Source organism: Ranitomeya variabilis, chromosome 2 (genome assembly GCF_051348905.1).
Source record: "Ranitomeya variabilis isolate aRanVar5 chromosome 2, aRanVar5.hap1, whole genome shotgun sequence".
NCBI classification, from domain to species: Eukaryota; Metazoa; Chordata; class Amphibia; order Anura; family Dendrobatidae; genus Ranitomeya; species Ranitomeya variabilis.
In genome coordinates this window covers 596,822,559-596,846,250 of record NC_135233.1, presented here as the reverse complement: position 1 = coordinate 596,846,250, position 23,692 = coordinate 596,822,559, and the positions used below count along the sequence as shown (strand labels likewise).

The following is a 23,692-nucleotide window of genomic DNA, read 5'->3' as shown; positions in this document are numbered from 1 at the left end:
AATATGATGCACAAAGGCAATATGAAGCACTATGATGCATATAGGAACAATGAAGCACTATGATGCATATATGAACCATGAAGCAATATGATGCAATATGATACATGAAGCAACTTATGAAGCGCTATGATGCATATAGGAACTATGAAGCAATATGATGCACAAAGGCAATATGAAACAGTATGATGCCGTATGATGCCACAAAGGCACTCAATATGATGCATAGAGGCACTATGATGCAGTATCATACACAGAGGCATGCAATATGATGCATAAAGCAGTATGACTTACACTTTTAAGCAAAAGAGCCATCTATCAGAGTTCCAGATAAATCTCCACTCTGAACAGTACATCTTATTTGTCAGACTGACTCCAACCGAAGGGGCTAATTAATGAGCAGCAGCTGGAGGGCAGTCTTCATGGAGACAATGTGCTGAATTAACACCTTGTGTCCTCCTCTGGATGGAGTAGTTAAGTTGCACAGAAAAGTGAAACACTTGCTTATTGAACCAGAAATATGGAAAGCATGCTTCCAAAGAGTCACTCTGAAGCCCAATCATAAGGCTCTGTGCATACAAGACCTGCAACTAACTGAAGTCCAGTCATGAGATGTAGCCTGGACATATGGCCCTACCATAGCCTAGAGGTCCAAGGCCTAGCTGCAAATGGGTTCCAGGTACAGCTTTGGCACAAAGGCGTGAAACTAGAGTCAGCCCAGAGGCCCAGGCCATCAATGCAACATTAAACCATGCACTCACCTGTGCTGGCTCCATACCTGCTAGAAGACAGGGGGAGCTGGTAACGCCGAGAGCCTACCGTGGAAAGAAGCGGCGTCCCGTCAGGAATGCTGCATTACTGCCTGTGCCCCCTTCCGTGTTCCATCGTGGAACGCACGCCGATCCTATGTGCCGGCGCCCCTTTCTGACATCACCGGAAGCGCAATGGCCTTCTCCACCACGCAACTTTTGGACGTAGAGGTGTTTTGCCGGTCGGCGTCCGAGCCGAGAGCCCCCACCGGGAGGAAGCGGCTCTACCCAGGAGCCCATCCGCTCGACTGGTCTCTGGGGCTGAGGGACTCCCCACCGGGGAGTTTCCACCCTGGGCTACTTGACAGGGGGAAGGATTGGACCTGCCGCACGATCCCCCTAAGCTCATTGCACAGGCTGACTGTTGGCTGAGGAATCTCTCAAAGAGGAGTCGGCCACGGTTCGTCTGACCAGGAAAATGGAATGTTGAGACCCCCAACTCTGAGTCCATCTGGTACAGCACTCATAGCTGAGGGACCTCTACCCAGTGAGGTGTCGGCCACGAACCACTTGACAGGGGGAAGAGAATCCACAGGCTATCTTCACTCTAGGAGCAACCTCTCATACATCCCTCCCTGTAGGGACAGGAAAAACACTGGAGGGTGGAGGTGGGAGGGTCCTCTTAACATCTCTATAATCCTGTCCCGCTATAGGTAAAGGAAGGACATCCTCCATGGTGCTGTCCTGAGGGACGTAATGGATGAATTGGGTCAGGAGTTGAAGAGGGGAATGATTTCTGTAGGAACAGGACATCAAATTTCGACATAGATCAGAGAAAAGAAAAATTAGCTGGTAGAAAGGCAAAATGAGTAATTGAAAGTACACAGCATCATATGATATGATGACTGCACTATATTAAGAAGATAGAGACTTTGGTATGAGAGCTTGTTTAAGTAGCCTAGACAGCATCTAGCGTGCAAAATGTGCAGTTGCCCTTTAAGTAAATTTTGATTGGTTTATTGGAGTGTGTAATTCACACACCAAAGAACAAAATCTCTCATCATTTAATCAAGAAGTCGGGATACCGGACACCAGTGAGAACAGCTGACCGTCCACTCGTCAGGCACACAGCTGTTATGATCCAAGAGGCTGAAAACTGGCAGCGCACAATAGTGATAATACACGAGAGCTGCAACCTTTGATCCTTAAAGTTACTATTTGGTAACAGAAAAGCTGCAGTTCTGGCCAAAGTGTCATAACACGGGCATTTTTCTGATCTGATCATCTCAGACCTACAATTCAGCTAGCTCTGGGGATCAGATCTGCAGTGGGTCCAGGACTGACCTCCATGTGAATATGGCCTGAACAGATGAAGAGGTTAAATGAAATGATTTAGGGATGGCAAGCACTGCAGCAGAGACACAGGGGCCAACGGTATTTACGGTAGTTCACATACCTGCAGCCATCCCTTTATATCTGCAAATGTTGGGAGGCAAGCTTAGAACTACAGTAACAATGGCACCTCCAAAAATGCTGCAGCAAATGTCCTTCTGTTAGCCCGACCTGTCAATCAGCAGATCAGAGACAGGGCACATGACATCTGACCCACCTGTGCCCACTATGTCAGTTCTAATGGGCAAAATCTAGCCAGACAGCAGTCACGGAAGCAGAGGAGATCAATATGAAGTAAGCTTCACCCATGAGATAGAAGCCTAAATATGACCATATACCAACACCAAGACAAAAAATATATTTACCTCCAGTCATACGGGCAGAAGCAGACAAAAAGCTACAATAGAACTATATACTCCGCAAACACGAGGGAACATCCGGCCAGGAGTCATCCAGAGCCAAGTAACCATTATGTGTTATCTTAACCTATATACCCCGGTCTACAAAAATGGAGCATGTAATGCCACCTGTAAACCATGAGACTTGGGCTCACAAACGGCGCCATTATCTCCAAAAATGCAAGTTTGCTCAGTAGAGGTTAAGTCACGATCGATCGTTTCAATAGGACATTAAAAAGGGCTTTAAAAATTATAGGCCCATAAAAATCATCAATGTTAGATCAGGGGGCCCCGCCTCAAGAACCATGGCAATTAGGTGATTGAAGGGGGCTGTCATCTTTATTGTCGGAGGTTGACATTTCCCTCTCCGTGGGCGGCACCATAATAACACCCCGGTAGCAGGCGCGCTGTCTGGGTGTTACGTTTAAATAAATAAGGCAGCACACTGCGGCTCTAAAACATACTAACATGAAACATGAAAATTGAACTGCATTACTGCACTAGAAATATGAAAAAACTAGAGCGTTTAGCGCATAAATTGGTCTATTTATGTGTACCTGGTAGCCACATTAAGGCATCTCTCGTATACCAGGACCTAAACTTTCCTTTCCTCGCTGACAATAAACGTCTTCACCTGAATGGGAACTGTGAAACCTCTTAGACTAAATTTCTCTCTCTCTGTGGAGGGGTAATGGACCTGCTGCGATTAAAACACCTGTGGCTAAGAGCCGGAGGAGCGCTCAGTCAGAAGGCTAATGAATACAAATTTAGGACCTGGTATACGAGAGATACCCTAATGTGGCTACCAGGTACACATGAATTGACCAATTTATGCGCTAAACGCTCTCATTTTTTAATATTTCTAGTGCAGTAATGCAGTTCAATTTTCATGTTTGTATGTTTTAGCGCCACAGTGTGCTGCCTTATTTATTTGACTGTATACGAGTTGGTGACTCTAGGTTCAGCTCCTGTTCACACTTATTCTATGTGTGAAAGTGACGGTCAGTTTTTTTAAATTTGGGTGTTACGTTTGACACCGATCTCTCCATCACTTCCCATATACAATCTCTTGCCTGCTCCTGTCGCTTACACCTAAAGAACATCTCTAGAATCTGCCCTTTTCTCACCATGTAAACAACAAAAACCCTCACTGTCGCCCTGATCCATTCCCGCCTGGACTACTCTAACGCTCTATTAATTGGTCTTCCCCTCACTCGAATTTCCCCTTCTCCAGTCCATCCTTAATGCAGCAGCCAAGGTCATCCATCTGGCTTATCGGTACATGTACACGTCCGCTCTGTGGCGGTCGTTCATTTTAGGATCCAATTCAAACTGCTTGTTCTCACCCACAAAGCTCTCCACAGTGCGGCACCCCCTTACATCTCCTCCCTCATTTCTGTTTATCGACCTAATTGATTGTTGCGCTCCACAAGCGACTTTCGACTAACATCCGTACTAATCCCTACCTCCCACTCCCGGCTCCAAGACTTCTCCCGAGTTGCACCAATCCTCTGGAATGCTCCAAGAAATTAGGACTATCTACAACTTATACAGTTTTAGGCGCTCCCTAAAAACACATCTGTTTAGAGCGGCCTATCACGTTCCATCTAACTCCACTACACCCAAAAGCACTACAAATACTGGCTGGTGACTAGCTCATGCAGCCTTTATCTAGCCCCCATTCCCTCAAGATGACTGGACCATCATTCTAAATAAGTCCCTGTACTTTGTCTTCCCCATCCCCCACTTCATTGCAGATTGGAAGCTCTTACGAGCAGGGTCATTATTTCAGTATCTGTGCTTGAATTATGGTATTATCTTTAATGTTGTTACTTTTATATGAACTATTGAATTGTAGAACGCTGCGGAATATGTTGGCGCTATATAAATAAATATTTATGGTTTGCCAGGTACAACCTTGTACATTCAGTTGTGGTTGTGTTCCAATCCTATTTACTTGAGTGGGCGATAAACTGCAGTACACGCCAACTGCCACTAGTCAGTGCGCAGGGCTGCTGTGTGGATGACCTATCATGTCAGGTCCTACAGATGTCTCCACAGCCATGTACCTTCCTGGTGGCAGATCCTACAGATGTTCCACAGCCATGTGCCTTCCTGGTGGCAGATCCTACAGATGTTCCACAGCCATGTGCCTTCCTGGTTAATGATCTTCCAAACCAAACCATGTACCTTCCTGGTGACAGATCCTACAGATGTTCCACAGCCATGTGCCTTCCTGGTTACAGATCTTCCAAACCATGCACCTTCCTGATGACAGATCCTACAGATGTTCCCACAGCCATGTACCTTCCTGGTTACAGATTTTCCAAATCAAACCATGTACATTCCTGGTGATAGGTCCTACAGATGTCCTTGCAGCTATGTACCTTAATACTGACATGTCCTATAGATGTCAGCACCAATGTGCCATTCTGGTGACAGATTTTATAGTCATAGAATGTTAGAGTTGGAAGGGACCTCCGGGGTCATAGTGTCCAACCCCCTGCTTAATACAGGATTCACTAAACCATCTCAGACAGATGTCTGTCCAGCCTCTGTGTGAAGACTTCCATTGAAGGAGAACTCCCCACCTCTCTTGGCAGCCTGTAATGGTTAGTTTTTTTTTTAACCAAGCATAGGGGGAAAAAATTATGGCATCACTCAATTTTGAGGAAAAAAATTATGGAGTCACCCTGTAAATTTTAATAACCAAAAAACACCTGCATCAAATTAGATCTGCTCGTTAGTCTGCATCTAAAAAGGAGTGATCACACCTTGGAGAGCTGTCGCACCAAGTGGACTGATATGAATCATGGCTCCAACACGAGAGATGTCAATTGAAACAAAGGAGAGGATTATCAAACTCTTAAGAGGGTAAATCATCACGCAATGTTGCAAAAGATGTTGGTTGTTCACAGCCAGTTGTGTCTAAAATCTGGAACAAATACAAACATGGAAAGGTTGTTAAAGGCAAACATACTGGTAGACCAAGAAAGACATCAAAGCGTCAAGACTGGAAACTTAAAGCAATACGTCTCCAAAACAGGAAATGCAAAACAAAACAAATGAGGAACGAATGGGAGGAAACTGGAGTCAACGTCTGTGACCGAACTGTAAGAAACCGCCTAAAGGAAATGGGATTTACATACAGGAAAGCTAAACGAAAGCCATCATTAACACCTAAACAGAAAAAAACAAGGTTACAATGGGCTAAGGAAAAGCAACCGTGGACTGTGGATGACTGGATGAAAGTCATATTCAGTGATGAATCGCAAATCTGCATTGGGCAAGGTGATGATGCTGGAACTTTTGTTTGGTGCCGTTCCAATGAGATTTATAAAGATGACTGCCTGAAGAGAACATGCAAATTTCCACAGTCATTGATGATATGGGGCTGCATGTCAGGTAAAGGCACTGGGGAGATGGCTGACATTACATCTTCAATAAATGCACAAGTTTATGTTGATATTTTGGACACTTATTATCCCATAAATTGAAAGGATGTTTGGGGATGATGAAATCATTTTTCAAGATGATAACGCATCCTGCCATAGAGCAAAAACTGTGCAAACATTCCTTGAAAATAGACACATAAGGTAAATGTCATAGCCTGCAAACAGTACGGATCTCAATCCAATTGAAAATCTTTGGTGGAAGTTGAAGAAAATGGTCCATGACAAGGCTCCAACCTGCAAAGCTGATCTGGCAACAGCAATCAGAGAAATGTTGTAGATAGGAGGACAAGGAGTTTTACTGAAAATATTTATTTATTAAATCCAAAAGGATATACACAATAAAAAATGGATAATAAATATCAAATACATGTTGCATAAACAGTGAACTACCCAGGTGAGTGTTACTATATTGGCATATATATAAAACAAGTTTTAATGGTAATAATTACCCATGTGTAGTTTTTCCAGTTCCTGTGAGGGCCTCGGTCTCCCCAACGCGCGTTTCGCATGCACGCCCCCTGAGGAAGCGAGGCTATTGATAGCACGCGAAACGCGCGTTGGGGAGACAGAGGCCCTCACAGGAACTGGAAAAACTACACATGGGTAATTATTACCATTAAAACTTGATTTATATATATGCCAATGTAGTCAATCACACTGACATGCAGTGGTTAGTGGCCCACTGGTGCAATGTTTAGCATAAGGTGAAAGGCCCAACTGCATTAACAACACTGAGGCATAGGTATGTTATAACCATTGTGCACATGCAAGTTTTTTCAGTGTATCCCTGTATGGTCCATAGGTCATGTAACACTCACCTGGGTAGTTCACTGTTTATGCAACATGTATTTGATATTTATTATCCATTTTTTATTGTGTATATCCTTTTGGATTTAATAAATAAATATTTTCAGTAAAACTCCTTGTCCTCCTATCAACATAATTTATGTAGGAGTAGTCTGAATGGTTGGATAGTGTTATTCTGCTGGTATTCTTTTCTAGCAATCAGAGAAAGTTGGAGCCAGATTGATGATGAGTCCTGCTTGACACTCATGAAGTCCTGCTTGACACTCATGAAGTCCATGCCCCAGAGACTGCAAGCTGTTAGAAAAGCCAGAGGTGGTGCAACAAAATACTAGTGATGTATTAGATTGTTGTTTTGTTTGTTTTTCATGATTCTATATTTTTTTCATCAGAATTGAGTGATTCCATAATTTTTCCCCTATGCTTGGTTAAAAAAGTAACCATTACTGACTGCCACATTTTTTGTTCTTGATTTCTTTTAGTGTTTCTTAAAGCCAGAAAGTTGCCATTTGAAATGACTGTAGTTTTGTGCCATGTCTGTGATCTGCTTTTTTTCTACAAAATTAAACAACTGAATGAACATCCTCCAAGGCCAGTAATTCCATAATTTTGCTAGGGGTAGTAGTCTTTCCTTGTGCAAATGAGAATAAAGATCATCCTTCTACAGATATTTGTAGACAGATATTAAGTCTCCTTTTCTGCAAGCTAAACATTCCCAGATCCTGTAACCGTTCCTCACATGACATGGTTTGCATACCGGTCACCATCCTGGTGGCTCTTCTCTGAACTTACTCCAGTTTGTTGATGTATTTTTTTTTAAATGTGGCGCCCAAAACGGGACACAGTATTCCAGCCGCCCCTACGTATGTAATTAGGATCTTTCTTTCACACAGACATCTCTGCATAGGAATTTCAATTGACGCTATGTCCTACAGGATTGTGAGAATCTAAATCCATTTTGGATATAAGCGGCTTCTCTTAGGGTCACATTCTGGTCAGACTGCCCACAATAAGAGTGTTCTGTCACATTTCTTTAATCAGCCATACTTAAGCTGTTTAATAATGTATTGCCTTTGCTTATGGGATCTGTGGTCCTCAATTCTAGAAACCGGACAAGTTATTACAATGGCTGCATTACATTTCTTCTCCACTTTCAGACACTACTGCCTTCTTAACAGGACACACTACTTCTTTACTATGTCTGGCATCCACCTAAAGAAGCCTTAACTCAGTGCTCCTCCCATGTGTCCTCTTTAGTTGGATGCCAGACATAGCATGCAGCCACCCAAAGTCTTCTTCTGATAGGTGTATAGTGAAAGATATGATCACACCATAGTTTAATCCTTAATATAAATAGATACTCTGCGTTCTGGCTGTGTTTTATGACCGAGTCATGGATCACAGCACCTTTCTTATTACTCAGGACTGATGCACTTCAGGAAGGCTAGTGAGCAGAGGACCAAGGTTCAGCCGATAAGTGATGACTCAACACCAGGCACATTGGGCAACAGTCAAATACATGTTATTTCTACAGAATAAGGGAAAGCAAACGGCTGCCAACCATGTCTGGTGCCCCCAACCTACAGGATCAATGGCGGTCAGAAGTCATGGGGTATTCCATCACTTCACGATCACTGTGACTCCCACCCCTCCACTGATGCTGAGAATTAAGAAGATGCAGCGCTGCTTCCCTTTTACATTTTTTTTTACTCTGTAAGGGGCATATTTGGCCCCCTGCTGTGGAGGACACTGTGCTCCATTTTCAGATCTGGTGGGGGTCCCAGAGGTTGAACCCCTGGTAAAAGAGGGAACCACAGAACTTACACAAATAACGAGCAGAGCTGACATCGGCAGTAATCAACCTAAGGTTGATTAACAATAATCCCACCCGCCTCATATTGTGTAGGTCGCCTTGCCCTGCCCCATTGGGTCATGGCGTCCACCTCTGAAGGTGTCCTGTGGTATCTGGCATCCAGACAATAATACCAATCCTGGCCATGGCTTGGTGCGGCCTCCATGGCTTGGTCTTGTTTTCCAGCATGTCCAACACCTGACGGAATTGGGAGACAAGTCATCACATTCATCTCTTTCTCATGCTCCACCTTTTCTGGACACCCATGGATGTTCTGCCATTATGGAGTTCTAAGATTAGAGTCCTGGGTCTGTACAATGTTAGGTGGGTGATACGCGTCACATGATGCCAGGACAGAACGTTACCCATCACTGCGGATTGTCATAGTGCGTCGTGCTGCCATATACCAGGGGTGCCTCATTATTCCGGAGACCGGCCATATACCAGGGGTGCCTCAATATTCCGGAGACCGGCCATATACCAGGGGTGCCTCAATATTCCGGAGACCGGCCATATACCAGGGGTGCCTCAATATTCCGGAGACCGGCCATATACCAGGGGTGCCTCAATATTCCGGAGACCGGCCATATACCAGGGGTGCCTCAATATTCCGGAGACCGGCCATATACCAGGGGTGCCTCATTATTCCGGAGACTGGACATATACCAGGGGTGCCTCATTATTCCAGAGACCGGCCATATATACCAGGGGTGACTCATTATCGCAGAGACCAGCCATATACCGGGGACGCCCCATTATCCCAGAGACCGGCCATATACCGGGGACGCCCCATTATCCCAGAGATCGGCCATATACCGGGGACGCCCCATTATACCGGAGACCGGCCATATACCGGGGACGCCCCATTATCCCAGAGACCGGCCATATACCGGGGACGCCCCATTATCCCAGAGATCGGCCATATACCGGGGACGCCCCATTATACCGGAGACCGGCCATATACCGGGGACGCCCCATTATACCGGAGACCGGCCATATACCGGGGATGGCTCATTATTCCGGAGACCGGCCATATATACCAGGGGTGACTCATTATCCCAGAGACCGGCCATATACCGGGGACGCCCCATTATAGCGGAGACCGGCCATATACCGGGGACGCCTCATTATTCCGGAGACCGGCCATATATACCAGGGGTGACTCATTATCCCAGAGACCGGCCATATACCGGGGACGCCTCATTATTCCGGAGACCGGCCATATATACCAGGGGTGACTCATTATCCCAGAGACCGGCCATATACCGGGGACGCCCCATTATAGCGGAGACCGGCCATATACCGGGGATGCCCCATTATCGTGCAGACCGGCCGTATACCGGGGACGCCCCATTATTTAGGAGACCGGCCATATACCAGGGGTGCCTCATTATTCCGGAGACCAGCCATATAACGGGGACGCCCCATTATCCCAGAGATCGGCCATATACCGGGGACGCCCCATTATACCGGAGACCGGCCATATACCGGGGACGCCCCATTATCCCAGAGATCGGCCATATACCGGGGACGCCCCATTATACCGGAGACCGGCCATATACCGGGGACGCCCCATTATCCCAGAGACCGGCCATATACCGGGGACGCCCCATTATCCCAGAGATCGGCCATATACCGGGGACGCCCCATTATACCGGAGACCGGCCATATACCGGGGACGCCCCATTATCCCAGAGACCGGCCATATACCGGGGACGCCCCATTATCCCAGAGATCGGCCATATACCGGGGACGCCCCATTATACCGGAGACCGACCATATACCGGGGACGCCCCATTATACCGGAGACCGGCCATATACCGGGGACGCCCCATTATCCCAGAGACCGGCCATATACCGGGGACGCCCCATTATCCCAGAGACCGGCCATATACCGGGGACGCCCCATTATCCCAGAGACCGGCCATATACCGGGGACGCCCCATTATCCCAGAGACCGGCCATATACCGGGGACGCCCCATTAACCCAGAGACCGGCCATATACCGGGGACGCCCCATTATCCCAGAGACCGGCCATATACCGGGGACGCCCCATTATCCCAGAGACCGGCCATATACCGGGGACGCCCCATTATACCGGAGACCGGCCATATACCGGGGACGCCCCATTATACCGGAGACCGGCCATATACCGGGGACGCCCCATTATACCGGAGACCGGCCATATACCGGGGACGCCCCATTATACCGGAGACCGGCCATATACCGGGGACGCCCCATTATACCGGAGACCGGCCATATACCGGGGACGCCCCATTATCCCAGAGACCGGCCATATACCGGGGACGCCCCATTATCCCAGAGACCGGCCATATACCGGGGACGCCCCATTATACCGGAGACCGGCCATATACCGGGGACGCCCCATTATCCCAGAGACCGGCCATATACCGGGGACGCCCCATTATACCGGAGACCGGCCATATACCGGGGACGCCCCATTATACCGGAGACCGGCCATATACCGGGGACGCCCCATTATAGCGGAGACCGGCCATATACCGGGGACGCCCCATTATAGCGGAGACCGGCCATATACCGGGGACGCCCCATTATCCCAGAGACTGGCCATATACCGGGGACGCCCCATTATCCCAGAGACCGGCCATATACCGGGGACGCCCCATTATCCCAGAGACCGGCCATATACCGGGGACGCCCCATTATCCCAGAGACCGGCCATATACCGGGGACGCCCCATTATAGCGGAGACCGGCCATATACCGGGGACGCCCCATTATAGCGGAGACCGGCCATATACCGGGGACGCCCCATTATAGCGGAGACCGGCCATATACTGGGGACGCCCCATTATAGCGGAGATCGGCCATATACCGGGGACGCCCCATTATCCCAGAGACCGGCCATATACCGGGGACGCCCCATTATCCCAGAGACCGGCCATATACCGGGGACGCCCCATTATAGCGGAGACCGGCCATATACCGGGGACGCCCCATTATAGCGGAGACCGGCCATATACCGGGGACGCCCCATTATAGCGGAGACCGGCCATATACTGGGGACGCCCCATTATAGCGGAGATCGGCCATATACCGGGGACGCCCCATTATCCCAGAGACCGGCCATATACCGGGGACGCCCCATTATAGCGGAGACCGGCCATATACCGGGGACGCCCCATTATCCCAGAGACCGGCCATATACCGGGGACGCCCCATTATCCCAGAGACCGGCCATATACCGGGGACGCCCCATTATAGCGGAGACCGGCCATATACCGGGGACGCCCCATTATAGCGGAGACCGGCCATATACCGGGGACGCCCCATTATAGCGGAGACCGGCCATATACTGGGGACGCCCCATTATAGCGGAGATCGGCCATATACCGGGGACGCCCCATTATCCCAGAGACCGGCCATATACCGGGGACGCCCCATTATCCCAGAGACCGGCCATATACCGGGGACGCCCCATTATAGCGGAGACCGGCCATATACCGGGGACGCCCCATTATAGCGGAGACCGGCCATATACCGGGGACGCCCCATTATAGCGGAGACCGGCCATATACCGGGGACGCCCCATTATAGCGGAGACCGGCCATATACTGGGGACGCCCCATTATAGCGGAGATCGGCCATATACCGGGGACGCCCCATTATCCCAGAGACCGGCCATATACCGGGGACGCCCCATTATAGCGGAGACCGGCCATATACCGGGGACGCCCCATTATCCCAGAGACCGGCCATATACCGGGGACGCCCCATTATCCCAGAGACCGGCCATATACCGGGGACGCCCCATTATAGCGGAGACCGGCCATATACCGGGGACGCCCCATTATAGCGGAGACCGGCCATATACCGGGGACGCCCCATTATAGCGGAGACCGGCCATATACTGGGGACGCCCCATTATAGCGGAGATCGGCCATATACCGGGGACGCCCCATTATCCCAGAGACCGGCCATATACCGGGGACGCCCCATTATCCCAGAGACCGGCCATATACCGGGGACGCCCCATTATAGCGGAGACCGGCCATATACCGGGGACGCCCCATTATAGCGGAGACCGGCCATATACCGGGGACGCCCCATTATAGCGGAGACCGGCCATATACTGGGGACGCCCCATTATAGCGGAGATCGGCCATATACCGGGGACGCCCCATTATCCCAGAGATCGGCCATATACCGGGGACACCCCATTATCCCAGAGATCGGCCATATACCGGGGACGCCCCATTATCCCAGAGACCGGCCATATACCGGGGACGCCCCATTATAGCGGAGACCGGCCATATACCGGGGACGCCCCATTATCCCAGAGATCGGCCATATACTGGGGACGCCCCATTATAGCGGAGACCGGCCATATACCGGGGACGCCCCATTATCCCAGAGATCGGCCATATACCGGGGACGCCCCATTATAGCGGAGATCGGCCATATACCGGGGACGCCCCATTATCCCAGAGATCGGCCATATACCGGGGACGCCCCATTATCCCAGAGATCGGCCATATACCGGGGACGCCCCATTATCCCAGAGATCGGCCATATACCGGGGACGCCCCATTATCCCAGAGACCGGCCATATACTGGGGACGCCCCATTATAGCGGAGATCGGCCATATACCGGGGACGCCCCATTATCCCAGAGTTCGGCCATATACCGGGGACGCCCCATTATCCCAGAGACCGGCCATATACTGGGGACGCCCCATTATAGCGGAGATCGGCCATATACCGGGGACGCCCCATTATCCCAGAGACCGGCCATATACCGGGGACGCCCCATTATCCCAGAGACCGGCCATATACCGGGGACGCCCCATTATAGCGGAGACCGGCCATATACCGGGGACGCCCCATTATAGCGGAGACCGGCCATATACCGGGGACGCCCCATTATAGCGGAGACCGGCCATATACTGGGGACGCCCCATTATAGCGGAGATCGGCCATATACCGGGGACGCCCCATTATCCCAGAGATCGGCCATATACCGGGGACACCCCATTATCCCAGAGATCGGCCATATACCGGGGACGCCCCATTATCCCAGAGACCGGCCATATACCGGGGACGCCCCATTATAGCGGAGACCGGCCATATACCGGGGACGCCCCATTATCCCAGAGATCGGCCATATACTGGGGACGCCCCATTATAGCGGAGACCGGCCATATACCGGGGACGCCCCATTATCCCAGAGATCGGCCATATACCGGGGACGCCCCATTATAGCGGAGATCGGCCATATACCGGGGACGCCCCATTATCCCAGAGATCGGCCATATACCGGGGACGCCCCATTATCCCAGAGATCGGCCATATACCGGGGACGCCCCATTATCCCAGAGATCGGCCATATACCGGGGACGCCCCATTATCCCAGAGACCGGCCATATACTGGGGACGCCCCATTATAGCGGAGATCGGCCATATACCGGGGACGCCCCATTATCCCAGAGATCGGCCATATACCGGGGACGCCCCATTATCCCAGAGACCGGCCATATACTGGGGACGCCCCATTATAGCGGAGATCGGCCATATACCGGGGACGCTCTCCTCTGCTGTAACGCCTCTAGTGCAGACATAGTCGCACACATCACGGGTAGAAGCCGCACAGACGCCCCCGCCTCAGTGACCGTCGCTGTGCGGTACTCACCTCTTCCACAAAGCGTGTGATGTCGTACACCCGGCCGTGGATCACCAGCCACAGCTCTTTCGCGCTGTTTCTTTTCCTCACATCTTCCAGGCTGTAGTAAGTCACCTCAGACTCCTCGCTGGAGCCGCCTTCACTGTTCGCCATTGCCGGTGTGTAAACCGCGTTACGTAACTACAGATATGACTGCTCCCGGCTTCCGTAGCAGCGACGCCTCAGACACTCAGCTCATGGACACAGGTGAGGTCTCCAAGGTGACAACCAATCACCTTCAAAAAGGCGGGATGCTTGCAAAACAGTCATCCAATCACTAGCGCTGGTTCTCTCAGGCCACCAACCAATTAGAATACTGTATACAAATAAAGAAGAAACTACGCATGGAGCTCCGGCAGCCATGTTTGATGTGGAAACCGAAAACTGTATCTCTAACATCAACTGCTTGCATCTCATTATGTGCAAATTCTTTACACGTAAAAAAAGTAATAATAATAATAATAATAAATAAAAAAAATCACAAATATATACTTCCGCCCTTCCCATCATGGCCGACGTCAACATCCAAGTCACATGACAGCATCACCGGAAGTGGGGCCATTTCGCGGCCGAATTATTTATTTTTTTACTAATAGGGTGCAGGATGGAGATGGGCGCCGAGGACTGCAGCCTGCTAAGACTGGAGCCTCTGGTAAACCAGTGGGTGTTGGAATACTTTTTCCATCTGTACGTGGACGCCTTCAAAAACTGCCGTAAGGAGGACTTCGCACAGATCCGGGACATCGTGTCGCGTAAGGAGCGGGTAACGGCTACACTGGAAGGCCCCAGCAGGTGGCGCACTATTACAGGATGCTATTTAGTTACTGAAAGCCGCCAGCAGGTGGCGCACTATTACAGGATGTTATTTACTTACTGAAAGTCGCCAGCAGGTGGCGCACTATTACAGGATGTTATTTAGTTACTGAAAGTCGCCAGCAGGTGGCACACTACTACAGGATTTTATTTATTTACTGAAAGTCGCCAGCAGGTGACGCACTATTACAGGATGTTATTTATTTACTGAAAGTCGCCAGCAGGTGACGCACTACTACAGGATGTTATTTAGTTACTGAAAGTCGCCAGCAGGTGGCGCACTATTACAGGATGTTATTTAGTTACTGAAAGTCGCCAGCAGGTGGCACACTACTACAGGATGTTATTTAGTTACTGAAAGTCGCCAGCAGGTGGCGCACTATTACAGGATGCTATTTAGTTACTGAAAGCCGCCAGCAGGTGGCGCACTATTACAGGATGTTATTTACTTACTGAAAGTCGCCAGCAGGTGGCGCACTATTACAGGATGTTATTTAGTTACTGAAAGTCGCCAGCAGGTGGCACACTACTACAGGATTTTATTTATTTACTGAAAGTCGCCAGCAGGTGACGCACTATTACAGGATGTTATTTATTTACTGAAAGTCGCCAGCAGGTGACGCACTATTACAGGATGTTATTTAGTTACTGAAAGTCGCCAGCAGGTGGCGCACTATTACAGGATGGAAAAATATTTAGAATTGAGAGTCCTCAGTGGTTGATACCTTTTAATGGCGAACTGAAAAGATGGTAACAAATTAAATACATGTAGTTAGGGCTAACAATCATTCAGCTTTAAAATATCAAATCCCATAAATGTTGTCGGTCGCGCTTCTGTCTCTTATTTCATCCCATTTTTGTTTTCAATATAGTTTTAATCCAGCGAGATTTAAAATGTGCGAAGGAGAACTCCCAACTTCTGCGCATCATGCAGCTCTTCTCCTGCGTGGAAGAAGGGGACGATCTCGGTAAGTACTGCGGCCCTTGCGCCTCACCTTTCAGGGTCATCGTTCCTTGTCCCGCACCTTTCTGGTGATCCGCTCGCCGCCCCTGGAAACTGCGCAGGAGGTATTTGGCACCGACCCGGTACGTCCTGGTGAGAATAGCTATAAGCCAATGATTCTTCCTGTATCCTCAGACTGTACTTTTGATGAAGACAAGAACTATACGCCGCTGGAATCAGCTGTCAGAGTCATGGACACGATAAAGACGTTCCCTGCGGATCTCATCAATGCCAACAAGCAAATGCTGAATGAGGCGGTAAGGGGTATTTTTTATTTTAGGGGTGTGTGCAAAACAAATAGTCTTATAGTGACTTAACCTGTTTTCTTTGGACAACCCCTTTATTGTCTGTCCCGCGTAGTCCTGTCCCGCGTAGTCCTGTCCCGCGTAGTCCTGTCCCGCGTAGTCCTGTCCCGCGTAGTCCTGTCCCGCGTAGTCCTGTCCCGCGTAGTCCTGTCCCGCGTAGTCCTGTCCCGCGTAGTCCTGTCCCGCGTAGTCCTGTCCCGCGTAGTCCTGTCCCGCGTAGTCCTGTCCCGCGTAGTCCTGTCCCGCGTAGTCCTGTCCCGCGTAGTCCTGTCCCGCGTAGTCCTGTCCCGCGTAGTCCTGTCCCGCGTAGTCCTGTCCCGCGTAGTCCTGTCCCGCGTAGTCCTGTCCCGCGTAGTCCTGTCCCGCGTAGTCCTGTCCCGCGTAGTCCTGTCCCGCGTAGTCCTGTCCCGCGTAGTCCTGTCCCGCGTAGTCCTGTCCCGCGTAGTCCTGTCCCGCGTAGTCCTGTCCCGCGTAGTCCTGTCCCGCGTAGTCCTGTCCCGCGTAGTCCTGTCCCGCGTAGTCCTGTCCCGCGTAGTCCTGTCCCGCGTAGTCCTGTCCCGCGTAGTCCTGTCCCGCGTAGTCCTGTCCCGCGTAGTCCTGTCCCGCGTAGTCCTGTCCCGCGTAGTCCTGTCCCGCGTAGTCCTGTCCCGCGTAGTCCTGTCCCGCGTAGTCCTGTCCCGCGTAGTCCTGTCCCGCGTAGTCCTGTCCCGCGTAGTCCTGTCCCGCGTAGTCCTGTCCCGCGTAGTCCTGTCCCGCGTAGTCCTGTCCCGCGTAGTCCTGTCCCGCGTAGTCCTGTCCCGCGTAGTCCTGTCCCGCGTAGTCCTGTCCCGCGTAGTCCTGTCCCGCGTAGTCCTGTCCCGCGTAGTCCTGTCCCGCGTAGTCCTGTCCCGCGTAGTCCTGTCCCGCGTAGTCCTGTCCCGCGTAGTCCTGTCCCGCGTAGTCCTGTCCCGCGTAGTCCTGTCCCGCGTAGTCCTGTCCCGCGTAGTCCTGTCCCGCGTAGTCCTGTCCCGCGTAGTCCTGTCCCGCGTAGTCCTGTCCCGCGTAGTCCTGTCCCGCGTAGTCCTGTCCCGCGTAGTCCTGTCCCGCGTAGTCCTGTCCCGCGTAGTCCTGTCCCGCGTAGTCCTGTCCCGCGTAGTCCTGTCCCGCGTAGTCCTGTCCCGCGTAGTCCTGTCCCGCGTAGTCCTGTCCCGCGTAGTCCTGTCCCGCGTAGTCCTGTCCCGCGTAGTCCTGTCCCGCGTAGTCCTGTCCCGCGTAGTCCTGTCCCGCGTAGTCCTGTCCCGATTTTTTTTATTTTTTTATTTATTTTTTTCACTGACCCATAGACTTGCATTGCCAATTTTGATCTGACACTCAGATCAAAATCAAACATCGTCTCCAATTTTTTTTCTGCTGATCAATCGGTCTGGGGAAAAAATCGGACATGTCCGCAACCCTGTAGAATATCATAGGTACGAGTGCAGTCTATGAAAACCACAGACACCACTCGTTCGAAAAGATCGGTCCCGGGCATGAGGCCTTAGAAGACAGAAGCATTTATAAACCGCTTCTGTCTTCTACTTCTTACAGCACCGTCCCCCTGCTAGGTTTTAGGAGCTAGTAAGTAAGTGGCCCCTAAAGACGCGGCTGCGGACTCGGTGCTCGCAGAGTATGGCCGCCCATCCTGTGTCACATCGGATACTCATGTGTTGCTCTTTTCCAGGCGGTGGTCACCTGTATACAGAAGCAGCGGTTTGAAAAAGCCAAGAAAATCCTGATGAAGTACATTTCCAAGAGCCGAAATACACAAGTGAGTATCGGCCGACCCGGATGTACACTTCACCCAGATCCTCGGGGGAGGGGATCTGTCAGGAGCCATGTATATAAGCTGACTGCTGAGTGTTGCTCCCGGGATTGGCCACTTTTCACATCTCTGTTGCACAGATTTTCGGATCGTCTCTGTCTTCTTTCAGCAGCTGCGGGCGGATCTGCTGCACATCATCCAGGAGAGGAACGTTAAGCATCCGCTGATCACTAATTTTTCCTTGTCTACAATCAAAGAAAAGATTTACGACCTGTTCGAGGGCAAGATCCAGAGAATTCCCTCCTTCCTACTGACCGTAAATGTCGGCGCTCCGTCACTCTATGATCCGGGAGGATGCGAAAAGCCGCATTCACACTTTGCTTTTTTTTTTTTTTTTGCTTTTTTTAAGCTTGCACAAAAAGAGTCTGCAGAACTGAAGGATGAGTCCGAGGAAGATCCCGACCCAGAGACGCACCGTGAGCCGAGCCTGGGAAATACATCCCCCGAAGACGAGACCACCGCAACCCATGGTCTGACTGCAGCATCACACAGCAATGAAGGCACCAGCCAAGGAAAGGGAGCGGGGTACGTACAGTGACGGAATAACCCTGGAGTATTCGGGGGCCCGTAATGTAGCCATTTTGTCAGTAATGGGTTTAAGATCAAGGCTGAGCTCTTCTCAGTGAGTTCTTGTATAGTTAACGGGGTTGAGAAACATGACTGCTTTCTATACTAGACGGCGCCACCCTTGTGTACAGGTGGTGCGTGGTATTGCAGCATGGACAGAAGAAAGCAGCCAGGTTTGTCTTGGTTTGGTTGATGTCCTCTCCGTCTAACGAGGCACAGAATGGGGACTCATGAGCTGTTTGTCCTTCTCGTCCCTCCAGGTCGGACGTAGACCGCGGCCCCTCGTGCAGCCTTTCTGCCATAAGATCTAAGTTCTTATTACTCTGTCAAGATGACAACCCCGATGTAACATTCAGACACCTCTTTGAGACAGACTTCTGTAGGGGAGACGCCTGTCTACAAAGGGTCTCTGCTGAAACGCAAACCAATAAGAGCCCCCGTGCTTGCTCCCCCAGAGAGGAGGCATCCATCATACAGGAGATGGGACAGCGGAGGTGTTTGGTGTCTCTCCACCAGTTGGTGACGGAACAGGACAGTCAGCAGGAAAACGAAGAGGAGGAAGTTAAAGTGGAGACCGTCGGCAAGGAGGAGCCCAAGCGCAACGAGGAGGAGCCCAAGCGCAGTGAGGAGGAGCCGAAGCGCAACAACGAGGAGCTGAAGCGCAACGAGGAGGAGCTGAAGCGCAGCAAGGAGGAGCTGAAGCGCAGCAAGGAGGAGCTGAAGCGCAACAAGGAGGAGCTGAAGCGCAGCAATGATCCTGTCCGGTTCTTGTTCAGCTCACCCATCACAAGGAAGAAGAGAAAAATCTCGTAAGCACTTCAGGCGTCTTACTACCCGCCAGGTCTGGGGTCAATTTACAGAAAACCTGACCAGTCTGAATGGAGACTGAGAAAGCTGTAAAGTCACATGATGACCTATAACCCAAACATGTCATTTTATCATTTTTTTGGGATGCTCAAAGGGAACATTAAGTCGATGCCTGCTGTCGTTGCAAAGCAAAAATGCGTATTAATAACATAGAGTGGCAGTGCGCTCGCCCGGCGCCGCGCCATGCATCCCCTATAGGGCTTTATCCCACAGCCCCATAGAAATAGATGGATCCAACCTGCCGCTGTTTTGTATCTGGCATCAAAATTCCCAGTGATCGTACCCCACAACCGGACGACCCCTTTCAATCCCTTCCCACATATGGATGAAGGTGCACAATACTTCGGGACCCTCGGGTGTATGGAGCCGCTGCGCTGCGTTGCTGCCGTCGTCGTGTTCCTTTTAGCAAAGTTCTGAATTAAAAACAAATATAAAATTCTTCATAATATTTATTTTATTACGTGCATACGTAACAGTTTTGGTATCGCCAAAATTAATTTATGTCCCGAAAAATCCCGTACCTGCACATTGAACACGTTAATGGTAAAATAGCCTCATTTTTCAGGTATCCTCTTGGAGCTCCCGTGCCAGTGCTTTCCCCGGAGGTCTCTAGACTCCTTGCCCCCATGTTGGCTTGTGACCGCTCACCGGATCGGTGGCAGAGTGGGGCGTCTTTATCTTTGTTGCAAAGCGGATCGCACTCTATTCATTCTCTATGGGGCTGCCGGAAAAAGCGGAACACAGCGCTATAGGGAATGGATGGAGTGGTGGTCATACGTGTGCATTGTTAAGGGGATGAAAGTGCCTGGACCCCCACCGATCTTATGATCACCGGACATCCCCCTTAGTTTCAGCAGATACATGAGTGCAGTATTAGAGGCCGGACCTCCAGTGATATATTGTGTTTGGTCCCTCCCCCGCAGAGCTGACAATCCGGCCTCGGACGGGGCGACTGCTGCGGAAGAGCCGGACACCTGGAGCGATGAGGATGAGCTGTTTCTCAGGAGCAGTAAGTGCCGCCTGGTCCTCACTCAGAGGAAAACTCTGCCCCCCAAAAAAGAAGCCACTATTGTGCGTCCCTTATTGGTAAATTGTGTAATAAAGGAGGGATTCTACTGCACGAGGGTCCGGCAGGAGATTTGGGACGTGGTTAGGTTAAATGCCCCCCCCACCCAATGCCTGACCGGCCCAGCACTGGTTATAGGTGGCGCAGCAATGGTTACGGCCGGGCTGCAATGCTGTACGTAGCACAAGCGATCAGACGATCTCAGCTTAGTAAACTTTATATCGTGTGGACAACCCCTTTAAATAAGCAGAGGCTTCAGTAAACTTTACAGGAAACATTTCCTCCGTCACCAGTGGTAAACTTTTTATTTTTATATTTTGCAGGATCTACAAACTATTCAATCAGCACTGCTAAAAAGAAGGTAAGATGGCCGCCGCGCTGCCCTTCTGTCTAAGATATGCCGCTGGATAGAAAATATGATGTGTGCACTTATGATAGAAGATTGCATATGGAACAATTAAAGGGATTCGTGATCCAACGGCCACTTAAAGTGACAGTTCTTATTTTATCTCCTTACTGACATGACTCAGGTCCACTGGTGCATTGTTTTTTTTTTTTATTCGAAGTTCCAAATTATTTTCACGACTTTGAAAAAAAGTAGACATGTTTGGTATCTGTGAACTCGTACAGACCTGGAGAATCATAATGGCTGGTCAGTGTTACCATATAGTGCACATGGTGAATAAAAAAAAAAAAAAAAAAACTATTGTGAAATTGCACTTTTTGTTTTTGCAATTTCAACACAGAATAATTTTTTTCCAGCTTTCCAGTGTATCCACATGATAAAATAAATGGCGTCATTGAAAAGTACAACTTGTCCCGCAAACAACAAGCCCTCATAGGGCTATGAGGATGGAAAAATGCAAAAGTTACGGCTCTTGGAAGGAGGGGAGGAAAAAATAAAAATGGGAAATGGCCCCAGGGGTGAAGGGGTTAAAGGGAGCAAAATTTGGGCACTCGCCCCATGTAACTGCAGATCGGCCAATTCTGACTGAGCAATGTGCACGCGGTCAGGATCATCATTGATTGGCCGGGCTGTCATGTGACCATTCCCAAATTACGGGTTGCTTATTGCCCAGGGTCAGCTAGTCGTGCGAGCTGAATACTCTGCTGCAAGGTCGGTGACCTGCAGCACTAAAACTCCCAGCAGGCGCTGACGTTTCTTTTTTTTTTTTTTTTTTTTGTGCAGAAATGGTCAACAGAAGAGACCGAATGGATCCGGTCAGGAGTAGAAAAATATGGTGAAGGCAAATGGACGAAAATCCTGAATAATTATCCATTCAAGGAGCGCACGCATATCATGATAAAGGACCGGTGGAGGACGATGAAGAAGCTGTCTCTGGTGTGATAGCCGACCCCGGGGGGCCGTGTTTGGTGCCATCTTCACCTCTGGGAGCCGTCTCCTGTAAATATCCGCAATATGTTGTCTCTGGGAGAATATGGTCACTGTGTGCAGGACACACGTCTGTATCATCCGGAGCCACCGTCCACTAGAGAGCCACGTCATGTGATGATAAAGGAACCTTACAAGTCCCCGGAACCATGCTTCTCTCTAGCCTGACCATCTGAGGGGTCACCCGATCGCTCTGTCCATACCACGTTTTGTTATACCCCAGCTCCCCTCTCTAATAATGCCCTACAGCCCCATTCTGCTCCTCCAGGATTTGTAGAATTAAAGGGACATGTCCATCTTTAAGGGCATTTTTTTTAACACATTGAATGTAAGTATTTTTGGCTGAAAATCATTTTTGTAATCGGTTGGTTGTTGACTGCAGAATGAATGAAATGAGAATCTGTCAGGGAGCTCTTAGCTTAAGAACAAGGTACCCGCTGCATCTGTGCCCACTGTTAGGAGTTATGTGCCCATCATGGGGTTGGCTCTAAATAAGCCCAAAATAATGTATACTACATGTTAAGTCTTTTTCCAGTGGTCCTCTGTATTGGATGGCACAGTATTGCTCACTTGCAGGCCGAAATAATGTCTGGTAAATTAAAAAAGCTCCCGACGTGTGCTGTGGGCTATGTGCACAGACGCAGTGTATCTAGACGACTCTTCTTTGAGCTCTTTTCAGCTGATTTATGACCACAGGATTATTGATCTGGACTTTATGGTCATAAATCAGCTGAAAGGAGGAAGATTAAGGATTTAAACTCTCCCATCCATAAGAGCTCACTAACAGTTTCTTAGTTAACTCATCCTGCAGCCAGCACTAAAGGTCATACATAGAGGACAAACGGTGCAATTTTTTATTTCCGCCTAAATACATGCATTTAAGTAAGAAAGGATTGAAAATATCCCTAACCTTTTAAAAGGGTGGTCTGACTACACCCATATTGATGATCTATGCCTAGAATAGGTCATCAATAGCCGATCCATGGGGATCCGACACATCCAACGATCGGCTGTTACAAGCCCTGGTAGGCCACAGGATGAGAAGACTTTAAAAGGATCGGCTAAGCGGTCGCTGCCAGGTGCTGCAGAAAGAATAGGAAGTGCTCTGCAGCACCTGGCAGGAGCTATTACACACTGAATGGACATGCGCTCTGTTCAAACTGTTTTTATCTGGCGACAACCGGAGCAGATAAAAGCTGATCGATGAGGGTGGTGGGTGTCAGACGCCCACGATCTTCAATATGTCACCGCCGGACAACCCCACCTCCAGTTGTCAGAAGTTTTATCTTTTCACTTTTTTTAAGTTGTGTGCAAAATATTTTCTACTTTTGTGTTGCTGAATAAACGTCCAAAGTTTATTTTCCAGGAGTCGCTCATTTGTGTTTTTTTTTTTTTGCTTTTCCTTTATAAGATGGATGCAGGTTTTTTGCTTGGACCATCCGTGGTACGAGCCCAGCCTGTGCCGTCGGCCTCCTTATCGGGGCTGTGGG

At 49.8% G+C, this 23,692-nt stretch overlaps 2 protein-coding genes across 7 annotated transcripts in view; one reads left to right on the top strand and one right to left on the bottom strand.

The window, feature by feature from the left end:
* CYB5B (cytochrome b5 type B) overlaps positions 1-14,568 on the bottom strand; it is a 57,247-nt gene extending 42,679 nt beyond the window's left edge. The window contains exon 1 of the mRNA XM_077288522.1: positions 14,319-14,568. Coding sequence (XP_077144637.1) covers positions 14,319-14,462 — 144 coding nt within the window. The 5' untranslated portion in view covers positions 14,463-14,568. The remainder of the gene's footprint in view (positions 1-14,318) is intronic.
* A 256-nt stretch (positions 14,569-14,824) lies between these two features.
* Positions 14,825-23,565, top strand: TERF2 (telomeric repeat binding factor 2). 6 transcript variants are annotated; one of them, XM_077288515.1, is made up of 10 exons: positions 14,825-15,100; positions 16,034-16,129; positions 16,300-16,421; positions 18,169-18,255; positions 18,422-18,565; positions 18,659-18,834; positions 19,332-19,685; positions 20,667-20,752; positions 21,133-21,170; positions 21,999-23,565. In XM_077288515.1, the coding sequence occupies exons 1-10, from the start codon at positions 14,953-14,955 to the stop codon at positions 22,155-22,157; spliced, it is 1,410 nt and encodes a 469-aa protein (XP_077144630.1). In that variant the 5' UTR covers positions 14,825-14,952; the 3' UTR covers positions 22,158-23,565. The 6 variants fall into 6 exon arrangements, with proteins under 6 accessions (XP_077144630.1, XP_077144628.1, XP_077144629.1 ...); XM_077288513.1 differs by having other exon boundaries at positions 14,826-15,100; positions 19,137-19,685; XM_077288514.1 differs by having other exon boundaries at positions 14,826-15,100; positions 18,419-18,565.
* The last annotated feature ends 127 nt before the right edge of the window (positions 23,566-23,692 follow it).

What these genes read in the sequence shown, in the direction of transcription:
- TERF2 (XM_077288512.1), top strand. Translation starts at nt 14,953, where the DNA reads ATGGAGATGGGCGCCGAGGACTGCAGCCTGCTAAGACTGGAGCCTCTG. An exon ending in TTCCCTCCTTCCTACTGACC is followed by an intron (nt 18,566 to 18,658) that starts GTAAATGTCGGC and finishes GCTTTTTTTAAG; the next exon opens with CTTGCACAAAAAGAGTCTGC. An exon ending in AGGAAGAAGAGAAAAATCTC is followed by an intron (nt 19,686 to 20,666) that starts GTAAGCACTTCA and finishes CCTCCCCCGCAG; the next exon opens with AGCTGACAATCCGGCCTCGG.